Consider the following 20,368-nt stretch of genomic DNA (forward strand, 5'->3'; position numbering starts at 1 on the left):
CCAGCTTTTTCCACTAGCAGAAAACTGATCCAACTTTCTGGGTTTACAAAGAAGCAGATTGGAAGGGGCGGCCACATTTGAAAGTGACCATTTGAGCGCAAGGAACGCAGCAGGATCTTGAAGTTGCTAGGCGGAGAGCGCACCTTCAGACTTTAATCCAAGTTTAGAAAAGCGGTCTCCCTTTGTAATCCTGCATCTTCTCGTCCAGCCTTCTTCTGCAAAACTATGGCTGACAATGAATTTGCGTAAGTGGACATTGTGACCGAGGGAGATCTGGAGGGGGGTAAACCCAGAAAGTTAGATCGGTTTCTCGCTAGTGGAAAAAGCTGGGATGGAAGACCACACCACAATTTGCAGCCAGTCCTTTCCAATCTGCTTCTTTGTATTTCTTGGGTTCAGTTTGCGTGGCCCGGACATTGAAGGCTGGGGGGAGGCTTCACTTTGCTGTCAGGTTTGGGGCGGAGGGGGGTGGGCAGCGCTTTAAGGCCACTTGTGCAGCTGAAGCAAGAAACGCCTCATCCCACGTCCTCCCCTCCCAGTTAAAGAATGAAGTTGAAGGGGGAGAGAAAAGCGAGGGGGAAAAAATAGTCACCTCCCAAATCTCCAAAGGATGTGGAGTTGAGATCTGGCTAAATGGTCAGTGCACCATTACCAAATAAATGCGGATGGGAGGATATTCCCTCCTGTTGCTTCTCTCCCTGTCTGTCTCTCTGCCTGTCTTCTCTGCCGTGTCTTACCTGACTTCCAGCTTCTGCCATACTGGGCGAGGGGACGGCAAGGGGAGTCCCATCTCACTCCATGCATCTCGCTTCTCCGCTGCTCCACCCCTCCCACCTGCCACATCCCCTTGCTGGCCGAGTTCGGCAAGCCAGATTTGGGAAGCTGAACATGCTGCCATCAGAAATGGGCTCTCTTGCAGTGCCTCCTCTCTCTCTTCTTCTCCCGAGTGGCAGCAGTATGTCCGGCTCGCCACTAAGGGAAGGGGCGCGTGAGCTAGGGTTTGCGAGAGCAGCCTCCTCGAGGCCGTTCCACATGGATGGCAGGGGCCTGTGGGGCATGTTACCCCCTTCACCCCCTGCCTCACCTCCTCACCTCGTGCTGTTTGCACGGGAAGTAACGAAAAAGCTGCCACAATTGCTGGAGGCAGCAGCCTGAGTGGCACTGGCGAAGCAGCCGGTTGGTGCTCTGGGGCTGAGATTTAGGGATAAGACCCCTGATAATAAGGCCAAGGCCATATTTCGGGGGTCAAAAGAAAATAAGACCCTGTATTATTTTCGGGAAAACATGTTATCAGGATAGAACATCAATGTGCTTTTTATCTGCTATACAAAAAAAAAAACATTAAAACAAATAATGTAAACATATTTGATATTAAATAAATTAACAAATGCTTTTAGTTAAATATACATCTATTTTACATACTTACTATAAGTTGTTTTATAAGTGGAAAGAACTGAAATATAGAGTTGAATCACGTTATATGCAAATGAATAGAAACTAAATTAGTCATAATTAGGTTAAACATTTTTCTAATACATCTACTCTATATTTAACTAAGATTGGACCCAATCTGAACAACGCATTGTTTTTTCTCAATTTCTCAATGGGAAATAGAGCAATTCCTGTCTCATATTCTTTTAGAGATTTTTCTTCAAAGAAAAAATTTCTTAAAAGATTGGAATGCATTTATTTGTTGCTTCCTAATAGAATTGACTGTGAAAACAAAGTACTGAGGGAATTCAGACATTAAGACTATACAAAATAAAACCATATGCAAGCGTGATAAAACAAGTTAAAGAATCAAAGAAAATTTAAGATAAAAACTCTAAATGCAAACATTTGTAAATCTCATAATAATAATAATAATAATTTTATTTCTATACCGCCCTTCTCCAGAAGGACTCAGGGCGGTGTACAGCCTGTTTAAAAACACAAACAAAACAACAATATAAAATTTAAAATAATTAAATAAAGTGGCTCAGATTTAAAACCCCAATAAATTTAAATATCCCAATTTAAAAGCTATTGTGTTGTTAGTCCGGCCTGGCGGAATAATAGGGTCTTCAGTGCGCAGCGAAACGCCCGGAGGTCGGAGATCTTACGAATTTCCTATTATAATAAAATGGCCACTTGATAGCTTCACTGTATCCCCAGCTAGTTACATCATGAGATATCTATGAAATCATTCATAGAACATAAAATAATAGGTTTAGAAATCTTCTAGCCAAACTCCCTGCTCAAGCGGGAGACAAATGGCCATCCAGTCTCTTTTTGAAAACCTCCAGTGATTTCTCCTTAGTTCTAGGTTGGATCTCTCTTTAACAATGTTTCACCTGTTACTTCTTGTCCAGATCTCAGATGCTTTGAAGAATAGGCCAACCCCCTCTTCTCTGTGACAGACCCTCAAGTACTGGAAGACTGCTATTATGTCACCCCTAATCCTTCTCTTTGTTAGATTAGACATACTTAATTCCTTCAACAATTCATTGTATAGTTTAACCTCCTCATTTCTTAACACCTTTGTTGCTCTTCTCTTCACTCTTTCTAGGGTCCCAACATCTTTCTTCTATTGCGGTGACCAGAATTGGATGCAGTATTCCAAGTACAATCTCACCAATGCAATATAAATAGTACAATCAGAATTGGATGCAGTATTCCAAGTACAATCTCACCAATGCAATACAAATCACTTCATGTGATTTTGATGCTATCCCTTTGTAGATTCATCCTAGGACTGCATTGACTTTTTTGGCAATGCTGAATGCTGAATCTTACTTAAGTGGTGGTCTACTATTCAGTCTTCAAGGTTTCAAACAAACATTGACAATGACCACTAATTCTTCCAAAGCTTATATAATACATATAAGGTTACCTTAGTCATATCAGTACCACAAGCACAAGCCACAAGCATATTGTCATGCTCACATTCTTGGTTCTGCACTAGGCGAACTGGTTGTTAAATTATGTAAAGTCCACCTCTGTTTGTATCCAACGGAATAGTGCTAAATGTTTAAGAACCCGCTCCCCATTACTGATTCAATAACTTACCTACTACATTTCTCTGGATTACTCTTCTTTGAACCTCTGAACTTTTCAGCCTCTGCATGTTCATTTTAAGTATGGCACCCAGAACTGGATACACATTTTTCAAATGTGGATTAACAAGAATATGTGGAAGTAACATGTGTCGTGATCTTGATGCTAAATTTCTGTCAATGCAGTAAGACTTCCCATTGGTTTTTTGAGTGGCTGTGTTACATCACTTGCAGGAAAACTTGATCCTTCTCTGAAGCCAGGCTTCCTTAAACCTATATTATTCTTTAGATTTTCCTACCTAGATGCAGGATTTAACACTTTTCACAAATGAATATTATCCTGTTGAATTTGGTTGAGTGTTCCAATCTGGCAAAATAATTTGGAATTATTTATTAATCTCAGTTATGGAATAGATTTCAATTCCAAAGCTTTTACCATACAAAAATCTGTAAACATTCAAGTAGTCCAGTCAGAAAATAAAATTGAGACTATGACAGAACGTACTCTTCAAATATTGAAAAAGGTGTCACTTATAAACTCAAAATCCATTTCCCTTGATCCTGAGAGCAGGGCAAAAATCAGTGGATTTCAGTTTCGAGAAGGCAGATTCTTACAAAAAGTTTCTTAAGATCTACAGTGGGAAAAATAGTCACCTTCCTTGGACTGGATGCTTTCAAGCAGTGGTGGGATTCAAGTAATTTAACAACCGGTTCTCTGCCCTAATGATTTCTTCCAACAACCAGTGTGCCACACTGCTCAGAAAGTTAACAACCGGTTCTCCTGAAGTGGTACGAACCAGCTGAATCCCACCACTGCTTTCAAGGAAAGGTTAGCCAGTTGTCCATGCAGAGGCTCTAATCTGTATTCTTGCATAGAGCAAGAAATTGGATTGGAAACAGTTTCCTTTCACTCCAGGATAGAGCCCTTTCTCTTCCTTCTCCTTGTTGCTGCTTGATCGTTTATTTGACATTTATTTATTCACTGAGATCAGCAGAGATGGATCAGAGGAATGATGGAACAACACTGCATGTCAGGACAAAGGAGCCTCCCAAAACCTGGAGCTGGTGTAGAATGAGGTTTTCAAAATCTATATAGCCATAATTCTATAGATCTTTGTCTACTGAAGAGCAAAAACTGAATAGACCTGTCTATATATACAAGTGATTTTGATTACATCATCGTTTTCCTTGTATTAACATCAAGGAATAGATGGGCAATTTGCCAAGGGCTCAAGGGCCACAATTTGAATATAAATCTTAATTTGTTTGAATAATCTCTGCCAAGATGTTTGTTTTAACTTGTATTTTCCTTGAAAGTATTACATTGCCTTCATCTTTCTAGCTATATGCAATAAGACTACATTATAGATGACAAATGAAGTTGTGAAGTAAGACTATTAATAACCTAGACTAAGAAAGCTGTTGCTATCATAGAACATGGGGCCATAACTTTTATCTGCTGTATAAAAAGCAACGGAAGCACCTGGACAAAGATTTGTAATATGCCTTCAGGGATGTTTTGTTTTTCATTTTAAAAGAGAAATATATACAAACATTCAACCTACAATTTAATGTAGGCATAGAGACAGGACAGCCATACCAAACAAACAAATAAATAAAATTGTATAAAGTATTGCTATGAGTATTTGTGAGAAATTGATTGACATTTGAAGATCTCTTTCCTTTCTTTCTTTCTTTTAATATATATCACTATTTTGAAAAATAAGACTGAAATCTAGCTAATTTGTATTTTTCTCACTGCATCCATCCAATCACCTTTAAAAAATCTTGATCACTGAAACCATATTATTTAGGAAAAAATAAATCACAGCATCATCAATATAAGCAGAGTAGTTATTCCATACTAGTAACATCTCTCTTTTTTTAAAAAAAAATTACATCCCAATCATAGCAGATATATTTAGCAATGCCTATCAGTTAACCTTGCAGAACATCTCAATGTAATTAAGATGAACTTTGAAGAACAAAAATATTGATGGCTTTCTTCTTCACAGGTAATTGCATACAGTACAGAATACAAACTAACTTCTGTCATGCAAATTCTCACAGAGAAACTCAATTCAGTGTTCCTTTTACTAGTGGAAATGAGGAATTTGGCAAAAGGCCGTTTCTGTTATGGATCCCAGAACGCTATGACATGTTCTCCTGAAGTTGGCTTATTGGATACAGCATTGATATTTTGTTCCCAACAAGTAGCTCTTTTTTAGGCCTGTATAAGATAAGTTACATTTACTTCAATAGAAGCTATGTGACATGAAGGCAATGCCAAAGTGAGACAATAGTTTGTCTCCACAACATGCTCTTTGAGTGAGAAGCCACCCAGCACTGGTCAAAGTATATCCAAGCTTGGTAACAGTAGTGCATACTGTGGGATTTCCAGGCTGGTCAGCTATGAAGATTCCTGCAAGATTTGCTGAAGTCACCCAGCCTGGATATATTGTGAGGGCCACAAGCTGGGCAGGTTTGGTATCCATTTCAGATAGTCTTAGATTTTGTTAAAACTGTAAAGTTTGGAGGCAATTTGGCAAGTGATGTGAGTCCCTGCAGCATTTGCCAAAGGCAGCCTGCCGATGCAGATTTGGCATGTACTATGAAAGCTGCATGCTGAACTACAGTGTTCTTGACAGCTGCTTTACCTTGAAGCACTTTGTCAATTGCTGCAGAATAAAGGTCTTCTCAAATTTTCTTCTATAGTAATTGCCAAAGGGAGTTTTCTGATCTTCCTCCTGTTCAACTCATATAAAATGTGTGGCACCTTATAAAGATTTGCACAGTCCTAATGTTTTTTATAAAAGGGTGGCTCAGTGGCTAAGATGCTGAGCTTGTTGATCGAAAGGTCAGTAGTTCAGTGGTTCGAATCCCTAGTGCTGAGTAACAGGGTGAGCTCCCGTTACTTGTCCCAGCTTCTGCCAACCTAGCAGTTCGAAAGCACATAAAAAATGCAAGTAGAAAAATAGGGACCACTTTTGGTGGGAAGGTAACAGCGTTCCGTGTGCCTTTGGCGTTTAGTCATGCCGGCCACATGTCCACGGAGACATCTTCGGACAGTGCTGGCTCTTTGGCTTTGAAACAGAGATGAGCACTGCCCCCTAGAGTCGGGAACGACTAGCACATATGTGCAAGGGGAACCTTTACCTTTACCTTTAATGTTTTTACAGACTGACATATTTTGCTAGATAATTGTTAATTTTACTTTATACTGGAACCTGATGTTCCAGCTTAAAATCATGGGGTTGCTTTTTAAAAAAATGTTAATTCTGATGTCATTTGTGTTTTAAATCATATGCACTTCTAGAAGCTTTATAACACGTGTTGTTTAAATTAAATACAGAGGAAAGACCACTTTGAAAAGCCACACAAATAAAAGTTCACATACATATTGAAATGAGATTATCTACATTTAAAAAAAAACAATGTATAAAGTAAGTCTGTAGAACAGGTGAAAGATCTAATATAGAGTGACCTGAACATGTTGCTGAGTTCCAAGTGTGCCTTTCAGCAACAACAAGACAAAAGGACAGGAGAATTACTAATTAAGTTTTATGTAGATTATAAGGTGGCTCTTCCTAAAAGTGGGGACATTACACTAGATAAAAGAGCTGCTTGTTACTTAAGGCCATATCAGTCCCTTTGAAGTAACTGAAAAATTCTGTATGATACAAATACTTTATAATAATAATTTTTTCCAGTTGTTTACTCATTAATTTGATAGACCATTGATGAAGCACTTGAAGGATGAGAAAAGGTTCTTCCCTTCCCTTGCTTCACTTGTGGTAACATTTTTTTCCAAATGCTTCCCCAGCCCTATTGCTCACTACTACACCTCACAGAAAGTAATTTTAAAGGTATGTTGTGTTTTAAATATTTTGTACTTTAAACAGATATATAGGAATATACATATGTCTATTTTTCATCCATTGAGTCCAATTTGAACCAATCAATTTCTCCAGACTCAGTTCTTTATAAAAGCTCCTTATTTATTTTAGGAATCTTCAGAAAATAGAGGAACAAATTCCTTTTGGCCCAGCCATTAACTAGTATGTTCCATATTTTGCCATGATGTACACAAAAGCTTTGTTGCAGTGGTGGGTTTCAAATTTTTTTACTACCGGTTCTGTGGGCGTGGTTTGGTGGGCGTGGCATGGTATGGCTTGGTGGGTGTGGCTTGGTGGGTGTGGCAGGGGAAGGATATTGTAAAATCTCCATTCCCTCCCCAATCCAGGGGAAGATTACTGCAAAATCCCCATTTTCTCTTCTGCAGCTTTAAACAATTCAGTGGGTTTTTCACTTGTACCTTTTAATTTTCCTACTTAACAGCTGGTCAACTGCTGTTCATATTGCATTCTCTAATGGAGATGGTTCATAAACATATTCTCTCTCTGCAAATCTTTCCAATATATACAAAACTATATATTGTATATAAAAGGGTTAGGTGTAGTATATCTTCCTCCATTTTTATTTCTTGTTGACTTTCCTATGATTATCCTTTTAAGAAAAATTGTAATTTTATTATAACGCATATATGACATTTACACAACATACAACATATAGATATCTTATCATTTTTAAGCATTGTTTCATAGTGGTCTTCCGTCTGTTACTTTGTTCTTCTTCCCCTATATCTTAATCTATTGCTCCTTCTTCTTCCCCTCATTTTCCATTTTTTCCCTCCCCACTATAGAGATCTATATATTTTAATTATATCTTTAATATTATACATTTCTATATTTATGTTATATACATTTTATTCCACTCCATACATTTGTGTTATATATATATATATATATATATATATATATATATATATATATATATATATATATATATATATATATATATATATATCTTTTTTCTTTTTTCATAGGCTTTTATGTGCATATTCTTTCTAGCCAGGTTTTACCTATGTAAAGTTAGTTGTTCAACCTAGGGCTGAAGAACAACTAACTTTACATAGGTAAAACCTGGCTAGAAAGAATATGCATATATATATATATATATATATATATATATATATATATATATATATATATATATATATATATTGTACTTCTAATCTTCTCTCCTTATAATTTTTATTCTTTATTTCTAGTCTTGAGCCAATTATACCATTTATTCCATATTCTATAAGAGTTTGTCTCTTCTTTTTCCTTAATTTCTTTTGTTAATCTGTCCATCTCAGCGCATTCTAAAATCTTATCTATCAGTTCTTCCTCAGTTGGAGTTCTTTCCTGTTTCCAATTTTTTGCATATGTTATTTGTGCTGCTGTTAAGATGTATAGCATCAAATATTTTATTTCTTTGGAATATGGTTTTGTAAAAATTCCTAACAAGAATGTTTCTGGCTTCCTTTCTATTTGTTGTTCTGTTATTTGTTCTATCCATTTTTTAATATTTGCCCAAAATTTTTTTGCTGCCGGACACATCCACCATAAATGATAATATGTTCCTTGGGATTTCTTACATGTCCAACATGTTGCACTATTGTTCTGGTATATCTTTGCAAGTCTTGTCGGTGACAGATGCCATCTGTAAAACATCTTCAGCTGACTTTCCTTGTATGTCGCCGATAGATAGAATTTTGCATTCACTTGCCACATTGTTTCCCACTTCTCCAGATCTATTGTATAATTAAAATTTTGAGCCCATTTGATCATTGTATTCTTCACTATTTCTTCCTCCATTTTATATTGTAGTAAAAATTTATAAGTTTTGCTAATTAGCTTTTCTTCTGATTCTAATATAATTCTGTCTAATTCTTGTTTCTCTCTTTGAATTTTGTATGTTTTTATATGTTCCTTATATTTAGATGGGATTTGTATGTAAATCCACCAGTCAATTTCTCTGTTTAAATCCAATTCCAACTCTTGTTTTGGTTTCAATTTTCCTTGTTTTTCTATTAGATCTTTATATCATTCCTTTTTTTAATTCTGTTAAATTTGGATGTCTTACTGCTTCTAATCGTGAGAGCCAGATTGGTATTTTCGTGTAGTGCTGTTTTTTTAATTTTTAACCAGGTTTGTAGTAGCGCATTCCTTATTATATGTCTTTTGAAATAGGTATGTGTTTTGTGTTTTCCATCCCAGAGAAATGAATGCCAACCCACTTGTATTTCATGCCCTTCAATTATTAGTATTCTATTGTTTTTTAATTCCATCCATTCTTTTTACCCACGATAAACCAGCCGCTTGATAATAAATTTCCCATTCTGGGAGTTCTGTTCCTCCTCTGTCTTTTGTGTCCTGTAGTAATTTAAGTTTAATTTGTGGGTGCTTCCCCTGCCATATAAATTTGGATGTTATTTTATTCAATGTTTCAAAAAACTTTTTTCCCAATTTTACTGGTATAATCTGAAATAAAAATAAAAGTTTTGGTAAAATATTCATTTTAATGGTAGAGATCCTTCCCATTAGTGCTATCTGTAAATTTCTCCAATTGTCTAAATCTTTATCTGTGTTATTAATTTATCGTAATTGTTTTCTTTTATTGATGAACCTCTTGCCGATAGCCAAATCCCTAAGTATTTTATTTTCTTAGTTGTTTGAATTTGTATAATGTTCTCCAACTCTTTTTCTTGTTCCTTTGTGAGATTTTTTGTTATTAATTTTGATTAATTTTGATTTATTTTTAATCCTGCCACTTCTCCAAATTCTTCTAATTTCTTAAACAATTTTGGTGCTGACTCTAGTGGTTCTTCTACTATAAACACAAGATCGTCAGCGAAGGCCTGAATCTTGTATTCTTCTCTCCTTATCCTTAGCCCTTTAATTTCTTGGTCTTCCCTGACCTTCTTAAAAGGATCTCCAATGTTAAGTTATACAATAGTGGAGAAAGTGGGCATCCCTGCCTAACCCCTTTGGTTATGCCGAATTGGTCTGTGGCATCATCGTTCATAATTATTCTTGCCGTTTGTTTTGTATAAATTTCCCCTATGATTTTTTCAAATTTTGTCCCAAATTGCATAATTTTTAGTTGCCCCATTAGAAATTTCCAATTTAGACTATCAAATGCTTTTTGGGCATCAAGGAAAACCAGCGAAGCTTGTTTTTCCGGGTGTGATTCGTAATATTCTAATGTGTTTATTATTATTCTCATATTATTCTTGTTTTGTCAGCCTGGCAGAAATCCATTTTGGTCTGAGTGTATATGATTATTTAATACTTTTTAAATTCTTCCAGCTATAATTACTGCAAATATCTTGTAATCTGTATTTAGCAAGGAGATTGGTCTGTAATTTTGAATTAACTGGTGGTCCATATCTTCTTTGGGTATAATAGTAATTAATGCCTCTGTCCAGGTTGTTGGAATTTTTGCCTTTTCCAAAGCCTCATTATATAGTTCTAACATGGTTTCTCCCAATATTTCCTGTACGTTTTTGTATATGATTATCCTTGAATATGTCCATATTATATTGTTTTTCAGTGATGTTTGTCTTGTTTAAAAAAACATTCAATCATCTTACACCTTTCTTGGCTATTACGGTAGCTTATTCAGAAGCTATCTGGATTTTATTTTTTTAAAAAAACAGTTCCCCTTCAGTTATTACAAAGTCTCTTGCTTTTTTTCCATTGCTCCTCACAATCACTTTCAAATTAAATGTAATAAACCTGTTCCTTTCACGGATGCTGTAGCCTGACTGTATATCCTACAGGTCAAAACTTGCTTTACAATTACACTTTTCAATTTTCTAATTTCAACCTTTATATTTGACACCAATTCAGCTAGAAATATCTAGGTGCAAGCCTCCATTTATATGCTTGAAGATGTTGGCAAAAAGTTAATTGCTTTCATATAGAAACATGAATCATAGGACTGGAAGGGACCCTGCAGGTCTTCTAGTCCAACCCGGTGCCCAAGGCAGGAGACCTTATACAATCCCAGACAAATGGATGTCTAATTTTTTCTTGAAAACCTCCAACAATGGAGTACCCATAACTCTGGGATGCAAACTGCTCCAGTGATTATGATTATTTTTTATTTATTAAATTTGTTTGGCACACATCTTGCCACAAGAAAGTCAGCAAAGAAAGTTGCAAGCCGCTGCCAGCCTGGCTTGTTCTTGGGGACTAACCCCAAAATCTAAGTTTACATTTCTATTTGGATTTCAAGACCTTTTTCAATCAGCATAAAAGTGAAACAGCTGCTTGGAAGAGGGACTCCACCCCACACAGGGCCAAATCAATCCAGCAGGCAGCTCTTTTGCTTTCTGTTCTTTTTTTTTTTTCAACTGATGATTTCAAGTTTGTCTTGGTTCATGATTCTCTCATTCCATGTTCTATCTTTATGTAGTCTGATAAAAGGGGAAACTCCTCTTTCAATATTGGCACTAGCTTCCTTGTAGTTTTGGTATGGGAGTGTCCAGTTCCATCTGACAAATGTTGGTGTTGTGCTTCGGTAATTGGATTGCCTTCCAACCTGAATGCCACCCAGATTTGTCCAAAGTCACCATTTTTGAGGAAACAATATACTGTAGATACATATATTATATTGTCTTCTTCTAGTTTTGATTGTAGTTTCTCCTCTCAGGAGATTTGACTTCATACTTGCAAAGCCCTATCTTATTTTCAGCTAAGCTACTGATCCCTCCCATCATATCAAGCAATAATCCCCTGAAAGGGAAACCAGAAGTACACTCATACGTGCAGGCAGAAGATTATATTAGGAATCAGATAATAATCTCTTCCAAAATTAGTTATTATTTATTTAATGACAACTTTATAAACCAGTTCTCTCCACCAAAATATGACTCACTCAACTGGTATTAAATAATTAATATAGAAATAGCCTTTGTCTGATATACAAGGAAGTGTAAGAAAGTTCACGGAGAACAATATAGATATACTTTTAACCTTTAATCCTATCAGAAAATTGCACAACACAGTTCAACAAGCACCCATAGCTCTTTAAAATATATGGTTGCCTTCCTGCTTTTATTGGGGAACTATTTCCACATTATTTAATCACTTTAAACTTTGATAACAATGCAGCACCTATAATGGTAGCATTACACTACTAAAGAATAATATGTGTATCTAAAAGTTAGTGGCAGCTACAGACATTCTAAATGTAGTTATCCAATCCCAGTGTATAAATGGATACAGAGCAGCTTTCAGGTGAGAAAATTCTTCAGTTCTGATCCACAATAGGGGAACAGGAATGGTTTAGAGAAATCATTTGGAGGTTTCTGAATTTGTTTTACAGAAGTGAAAATTAAAAATGAAGCTGTCTGTAACAGTAGCTCTGGAAACTGTTACACAATGTTACACTGGACTTACCACAAAGAGTCATTTCCTACAGCAGAGAGACTATATTTTGAGGTGGGAATCTCCTTCCTCCCACTTGCTTCAGAAGCACAGCAAAAAAGGGTTCTGACATTCTGATATCTATAGAAGTAGATAGCTCCTTGTTCTGTCTTGGAAGGCTAAACCAGAAAGATTGCTCAGGGAACTAGAACTTGAGAAAGAAGGAATACAGATGAGATACATAAAACTCCATACAAGATGACAATACTAAAAAAGCCCCAGAGAATAATCTCATAATTTTTTCTTGATTATTCTTTGATGGGTGGATGGCCTATCATAGGAGGACTTATAGTAGAAAAATAATCTTCATAGTAAGTCCTATATATTCTTTTTCTACAGCAGAATCAGGATGCCAACTGGGAGATATTAGAGCTATTCCTGGGAGTAAAATTTTATCTCTCCCTTCCTATGAACTATGTTCTGTAGTATCTTCATGCTGAAAGATGCTTCAGATGAGGCATACAAGAGCCTTGGTGGGGCAGCAGACTAAAGCACTATTAAGTAACACCAGCTGCCTGCAATTACTGCAAGTTCAAATCTCACCAGGCTCAAGGTTGACTCAGCCTTCCATCCTTTCGAGGTAGGTAAAATGAGGACCTGGTTTGTGGGGGCAATAAGCTGACTTTGTATAAAAAAGCACACCGCTTAGGGGGGAGGGGGCGATAGCCCTACTAAGCAGGTATATACAAAAATATGAAGGCTATTGCTTAACGCATTGTAAGCCGCCCTGAGTGTCTGAAAAAGGGCGGCATATAAATCGAACCAATAAATAAATAAATAAATAAATTTGATAGTGCTTTATGAAAGAAAATATGAAAGATACATGGCAACTGTTGTCCCCCAGGATGGCATTAGTGTTGAGAACGGCCAAGATTGTTATACTTCTCATGGAATGAGTGACAATCCCCTGGGAAGCAGGGTTATTCTGAGTCTTGCAGAATAGTTTGATGCAGTTTGGAGATTGTGGTGGGAAGACTTAGTGACAGTGGGGCTCTGGAAAGGAAATTAACAGATTTTCCCAGTACTCTGAATTCCTCTATTGTGTTCAGGAGGCCCTCCAGAGTTTTTGCTATCTTAGCCAGAAATGTTGAGATGATCCTGCTCAAAGGTGAGATATATAGTTGTAACTGGCTAACTGAATCCCTATACCAGCAGGTTTAATGTTGCTGGAACACTTTACAGTTGGGATTTTGGCACACGAACCGCATTCAAGTAATGCGACATCCTGGGCCAACTGCAGTCTATCCACAACATGGACCACATTCTTCTAGGGAAATCTGTGGCCAGCAGCAGTGTATTGTCACATAACTGGAGTCTGAATCTCTTTTTCACTCCTGTCACTGGAAATGATTCTTGGAGGTATCCCTAGAAGTCTGTTGCTGTCCATTAGTTTGCAAGTCATTCTGCTGAAAAGTCAAAACAGGAAGGCCAAAGCCAGAGAATAAAGAAACAAACGCAAGGAAATAAATGTAGATCTCTTGACCACCAGAATGACAGGAAGAGCTCATACTGAAGCACAGCATGGCTGGGACTGTGAAAAGGAGACTCTCTTCCCAATATAACCACATCAAAATCCTCTCTAGCCACTTCCCCCACTCCAGACTGAGGAAAAGAATGTGGAACTCAGCTATAGGAAAATTAACAGCAATTTTATGTTCAGAATTAGCTTGATACTATTACAACTTGTTTATTAGGTGTAAATAAAATACATACAATTGTCTTAACTATAGCAAATGGAACTCCTAATACTAGAATTTATTAGGTCTTAAAGTAGGGAATATGTAAGAGCTATGTGTGCATACAGAAGTAAGGATGACATGTTCATCAAGATTATAAAACAGAATGCAAAGAAAATTTGTATGAGTTATCCTTGAACCCTTTAATAGAAGATTTTAAAATACAGTTAAAAGAATGCCTTCTATAGATGTCCCATATATTAACTAGTACACTCAGAATTTATGAACTTCTAGGCCACACTGGAAACAGCGTACTTAGTACAAATGAGGTTTCATACCCATAGATTGGTATGTGAGTTTCTTAATGTGCTGTAGGGTAGCATACTTTCCATTAATTACTCTCAGAATTCCTGAAGTTCATCTTCATCTCTCTTGTAGCTCAAATATCTTTACATTTTCTGTGGAAAAAAGCTGCCTCAAGTCTGTCAAATTTCCACTTTGAAGAACCTGTCCTTGCATCTGGCCTCGTATGTAGCAATAGCAGTGCCAAACTATATTCCTGGCAGAATTTCTTTATTTTACAGTGCTTTAATTTCCATTAGGTACTTGAAAGAACACCAATAATCTAACAATAGCTGATCAGAAATGTCAGCTGGATAACCCAAGTTGCTTTAATAGTTGCTTTATATTTCTGAGTTCTGCTACTTTAGTAATATATCATTTATTTACTGTTTTTTTTTTAAAATACTGCTTTCTCATTACAAAGAATTCCAACAGAATGGTGGGTTAACAGTTGAGAAGTTTCTTCTAAAAAAATCAGTATATTAAAAGAGCTTGAAAGAACCTTGGGCTTTGGCATATTCATTTTCAAATCACTTTAGAGAATATGATTACCATGTAGCTACACTAAACAAGTACTCTAAAACTATGTTTCTTCAGAACTTCCAATGATGTTTGCTTTTCTTCAGTCAAAAACTCATGGAAACATTTAGTTAATGTTTACATCTCAAAGAAATTCTTGAGAATTTCTTTCCTTGCAATTTATATGTTTCCCAACATATAGTTGTATTTTATTCTATCCTTTAAGTATGTCACCTCTTCTCAAAAATAACTGCACATGTCCTCTACTTATCTATAGGCATTGTGGAAAATATAATTTTAATTACTTATATCTTTTCTTCTTTTCAATGTAGGATAAAAAGCTTTTGTATTAATAACAGTTTGAATGAGCCACCCTCATAAAGAAAGAAAGGACTTAAGGCCCTGCATTAGGGGTGTCAAATGTTGGAAATCAAATAGAAAGCGCTTTTCAAAAATAAGAAATCCACAGGACAAAACTTCATTGTTTTTTGTGCACAATAAAAATTGTATTAATTATTTCTGTATCCACCTTTATTATTTTTCTAAATAATTCAAGATGGTGAACATATCTAATACTCTTCCCCTCCCCCTATTTTCCCTACAATAACAATCCTGTGAAGTGAGTTGGTCTGAGTTATTGAGATTTGCCCAAAATTACCTAGCTGGCTTTTATGCCTAAAACAGGACTAGAACTTAACCACCAGTCCAAACTGGCTATATATTGCCAAAATCATATGATTCCTGGTAGCTTTAAGAGCATTATTAGGACAGATTCAGGACTGGTATATTTCTTTTTTTAAAATTTGATTACATTTTAGAACTTTAACTTACCAATATTAAGTCTAGGGAACTTCAGAAAACTATGCTATCCTACCATACCTCTGTTGCATGGTATAACAACAAATTGATTTTTGGGGATACAAGTCAGGTACTGACAGGGCAGGGGCATGGCAAATGTTGCTGATAAATAGACTACTGAAATTATAGACTACTGAAATCTCTGAAACAGAGATATATGCTTATAACAGAAAGAAGCAGAAACTTTTATGGATTGTGAACAGTTTGCGAGGTTATGATTTGCTTTTTATTTTGTGTCTATTTCCCTTAACTATCTTACATTTTAAGTTATTCTGGATCTATTTGTTTTGTTCTAAACAACCAAGAGTGATTTACTCATTTTGGTAACTTCAATATGCAAATGTCATACCTGTTGCCCTAGTTCCCTTTTATTTATTGAAATTAACTTCAGTCAGAACTCTCTTAGAACTTCCCAACTTTACTTGAAGTGTGCTAGCTTAGAAGCAAACGACAAACAAAATATTAACTTAAAATAGGTGTGTTGATATAAGCACTTTTGTATGTTTAATCTATCAAAAAATAAACAACTAAAGCAATAGTATGAATCAACTCACTATGCCACTAAAGTGAGCTGATTTCAGTATTGTTAACTGAACTTTAGCTTAATAGCACAAAAAGCAGCTCCCTGGATTTACAGAATTCTGTTCAGATGGAGTAAAATTAACTGAGAGTATCTTGAAGTTGAATATCTTCAACTTCAACTGAGTAAATTAAAAAGGCAGAGTCTCATGAGAAGAGGATAGTATTTTCCTCAGACAGAGTAAGCAGAATTTATTCCAACTCCTTTGCAAAGTATTGGAAATACTTTCAGAGAGGCAATTATCATGCAACCACCTTAATTTGTTCACTGAATTTTACAAATGCTCCAGATAACAATATCATCAATTTGTAACTCTTCCATCTTTCTCAGAGCCATATCTTCTTTTTCTTTCGAGGAAAACAAACTTTAAACTCCGATAGACTTATAATTGCCCAACATTTTTGTTTCATATATCAGCATGGAATATTTTGCAAAAAACAAAAGCAGAATTGTGGATAATTTCCATCTCAAATGCTTTTTCAAAAATTGGCAGGTAGTAATCATAGTTTACAAAGTTACACTATACAGAGTTTTGGGAAAATTGAAATTTAAAAAAAGATTAATCTTTTAAAGAGATTAAGACTAAAACAAAGATATATCCCCATTGACAGGGCACTCAGTCATATTTCTGAGTATTTAGAGAAATCTATCATGGCTTTCCAGGTAATATTCTGAATTTTGAAGAATATTTAATTCCCAATTCAGTTTTGATCCAATTTCATTTATAGCATTAGGATACTATAATTAGAAAATAAGAGCTAACCCTTTCTTTTCAGGTAGTAGTCAGCTTTAATGGAGCTCTGAGAGACACCAAGCTCAATGTTAGAGCACGAGTTGACAAGATTCAGTCTCTGACATCTGTGCCTAGGAACAAGTTTAGAGCACAGAACTACGAATCACACTGCCCCAGTCTGCACATTCAATCCACGGAGACTTTATAGATCCAGATGGATGGACACATGGACTGACTGATTGAAAGAACACTGCTGTGCAGAGTTAGCTTCAGTCTGGCATTAGTGCTAAATGCAAGAAACTCACCAGAGTGGGTCCTGAGGTGTCCTGTGAGAGCATCCCTTCTTCGGCAGGCATAGCTACAAAAGGGACATTTGAATGGTTTTTCTCCAGAGTGTAATTTGATGTGCCTCAGTAAGTTCCCCTTTTGGGTGAAGGAGGCTCCACACTGATTACAGTGAAAGGGACGCTCACCTACAGCAGATGAAAGAAGAGAAACAACACCTAAGAAACACTGATTGAAAGATCATTAAAATCTAGACTGGCTGAAAAATCTTCTTCCTCAACATATATTACAACCATCTGAAAAATAAGGGACCAATTCATAGCAGCTAGATTGATCTTAGTTAAAGGCTCTTTCCTTCTTTTGTTTTCAAACCACATTATCTGATAATCAAACCCCATGACTTCATTATTCAGATATAGCAGGCATCTAAAATTAAATTGAACAATTGCAATACTTGAAGCAGACAAGGGCTATGCTAAGGACAGATCAGTTGTCAGCTGTAGAAAAGGAAAGCTCAGAAACAGGTAGGTGGACTAATGATCAAATTAAGTACGCTATGTTCATACAACCCTGCAGAATCCAAGAAAAGGCTACAAAATCATCTTTCAATGAAGCATTAAATCATCTCCACAAAATTAAAACTGCAAATGTAAGAATTGTATACAGACATTTTAAGTTTCACCAATGATAAGTTTTCTTCCATATTTCAAGCAGACATTAGCCTGGCCAAATACGTTTCTCTACCTGCAGGTAAAGAAACACCTAAAACACAACAGAGGGAATCCTCAATTTATAACTGTCAAAACATTCTTCTGCAATGTGACCAATAAAGAAACAAGTCAGTTAACATTGCAACAAGGAAAGAACATTTTTGTTTACATTATTGTTCTTTTTAAATAATTTAGGTACTGGTATATTGATGAGGGAACAGTGAAGTAACTTCTAAGAAATCTGATGTTGTACATTTTATAGGTTAGCAGATTAAATATAATTAACACTAATCTAAAATAGATTGTAGTTTCAGTTTTTGTGAATTCAAATTAAATTGTAAATTTAGATTTTAGAAATCAAATTATATTTCTAATTCAACTATCTGCTAAGCTTTTCATATGACTATTATTAGCCTTAATATGTCTACTTGCCATTCCTGAGTTTCAAGCCTTTTCTGTCTTGACAGTTGAGACCCAGAGACTTACATGAAGGTAGCCATTTTTTGCACAAAGGGCTGTATGGTCAGAGGGAAAAAATATGTCATGCTGTTCTTTGACAGAAACAAAGCAGTTTCCCTTATTTGTGAAACACTTGATTAATTTAGCTTTGGAGGTCAGATATAAGATCTTATATATTTCAACCCCTCCCCCAAAAAGGGCACATGTACAATACTAAAAGATCACATTATGAAGAAAGAGTACAAGAAGTAGTCCATGACTGTACAGTCAGTCGCAGAAAAACAAAAAAATGAATAAATTAAAAGTTAGTGAAGGATGCTAACAAAATCCACAGGCTTCTTTGAATGTGTTCAAAACAAAAGAAAAATTAAAGAATCAGAATATCAGCTACTCATTGGAGACAGCATAATGCTAATAGGTAACGAAGAAAGGTTGGAACTACTCAATTCAATCTATTGCATCAAAACAAGAAACATTCTTTAGGAAATTCTAAAATAGGGCAAAGGGGCAATATTAAATTTGAGATTGAATCATGATCAAGGACTGTCTCTTTATTTGAATGAATCTCACATACCATAGGAACTGCACTCTAGCATACTGAACAAAGTAGCTCATAGTCTTGTCAAACTAATGTACTAATGTACTGTCTTGGATAGGAGCTGCTACCATGATGTTATGTAAGGAAAACAAATACACTTTTAAGTTGCATCCACAGCAGGGGTGGGTTCTAAAAATTTTTACTATCGGTTCTGTGGGCATGGCTTATTTTGTGGGTGTGGCTTGGTGGGGGTAATGTGACTGGGTGGGCGTGGCCAACTGTTTTTTTTTAATTTGATTTATATGCCGCCCTTCTCCGGAGACTCAGGGCGGCTTACAATGCGTTAAGTAATAGCCTTCATACTTTTATATATTTTATACAAAGTCAGTTTATTGCCCCCACAAACTGGCTCCTCATTTTACCTACCTTAGAAAGGATGGAAGTCTGAGTCAACCTTGAGCCTGGTGAGATTTGAACTTGCAGTAATTGCAGGCAGTTGGTGTTAATAACAGTGCTTTCGTCTGCTGCGCCACCAGGACTCTTAAGAGGTTGCAGATAAAAATGCTTTTAGAAGCCTCTGACGATCAGGCAATTCAGCTGGGATCGCCAGAGGCTTTTAAAGGCATTTTTTTTCTACAACCTCTTCAGGCCAGAGAGGTTGCAGAAAAAAATGCTTTTAAAAGCCTCTGACGATCCCAGTTGACCCACGTGATCATCAGAGGCTTTTTTTTTTAACTTTTAAAAGCATTTTTTCGGCTGAAGAGGTTGTAGAAAAAAATGCTTTTAAAAGTAAAAAAAAAAGCCTCTGATGAGGTGGGCAGGGTAAGTGAGCAGTGACCGGGCCGGGGACAGGTTCGGGGGCATGGCCAGCCAATGTTATTACCGGTTCTCCAAACTACTACAAATTTTTACTATCGGTTCCTGCGAACCGGTGCGAACCAGGAGCAACCCACCACTGATCCACAGAAGTGTAAATTCCAAATCCCAAGAAGTAATAAATCTATTTTTTTCTGGTTAAACTCAAACTTGAATAACCAGGTCTGAATACATTTTTAAGAAGGATGAAAAAAAATGGTAAATTTCATGAAAGGGCATCAAGTATAATCAAGGACAGGTTAAGTTGATAAAGAGAAATGGAAGTAATTGGGTGTGTTCTCTCAAAAACTTGAAAGAAAAAAGCTATTTTGATTTAGGATGCAGGTCATAGAATAATAATAGGCAGACTGAATTCTAATAGAATATTACAAAAATCTTCCTAAGGGTAACAAGAGTTTGGCTGTGGAATCAATTGCTGAGAAAAAGAGGGGGCTCCT

The 20,368-nt window shown here is 36.2% G+C and overlaps 1 protein-coding gene across 7 annotated transcripts in view; it reads right to left on the minus strand.

The window, feature by feature from the left end:
• Positions 1-20,368, minus strand: part of IKZF2 (IKAROS family zinc finger 2) — a 159,698-nt gene that overhangs the window by 46,951 nt on the left and 92,379 nt on the right. For all 7 annotated transcript variants that reach the window (XM_060688180.2, XM_087882180.1, XM_087882181.1 and 4 more), the window contains one exon: positions 17,369-17,536. In XM_060688180.2, the coding sequence (XP_060544163.1) occupies positions 17,369-17,536 (168 nt within the window). The remainder of the gene's footprint in view (positions 1-17,368; positions 17,537-20,368) is intronic.

This window comes from Pantherophis guttatus, chromosome 1 (genome assembly GCF_059756535.1).
Source record: "Pantherophis guttatus breed Tessera chromosome 1, ASM5975653v1, whole genome shotgun sequence".
NCBI classification, from domain to species: domain Eukaryota; kingdom Metazoa; phylum Chordata; class Lepidosauria; order Squamata; family Colubridae; genus Pantherophis; species Pantherophis guttatus.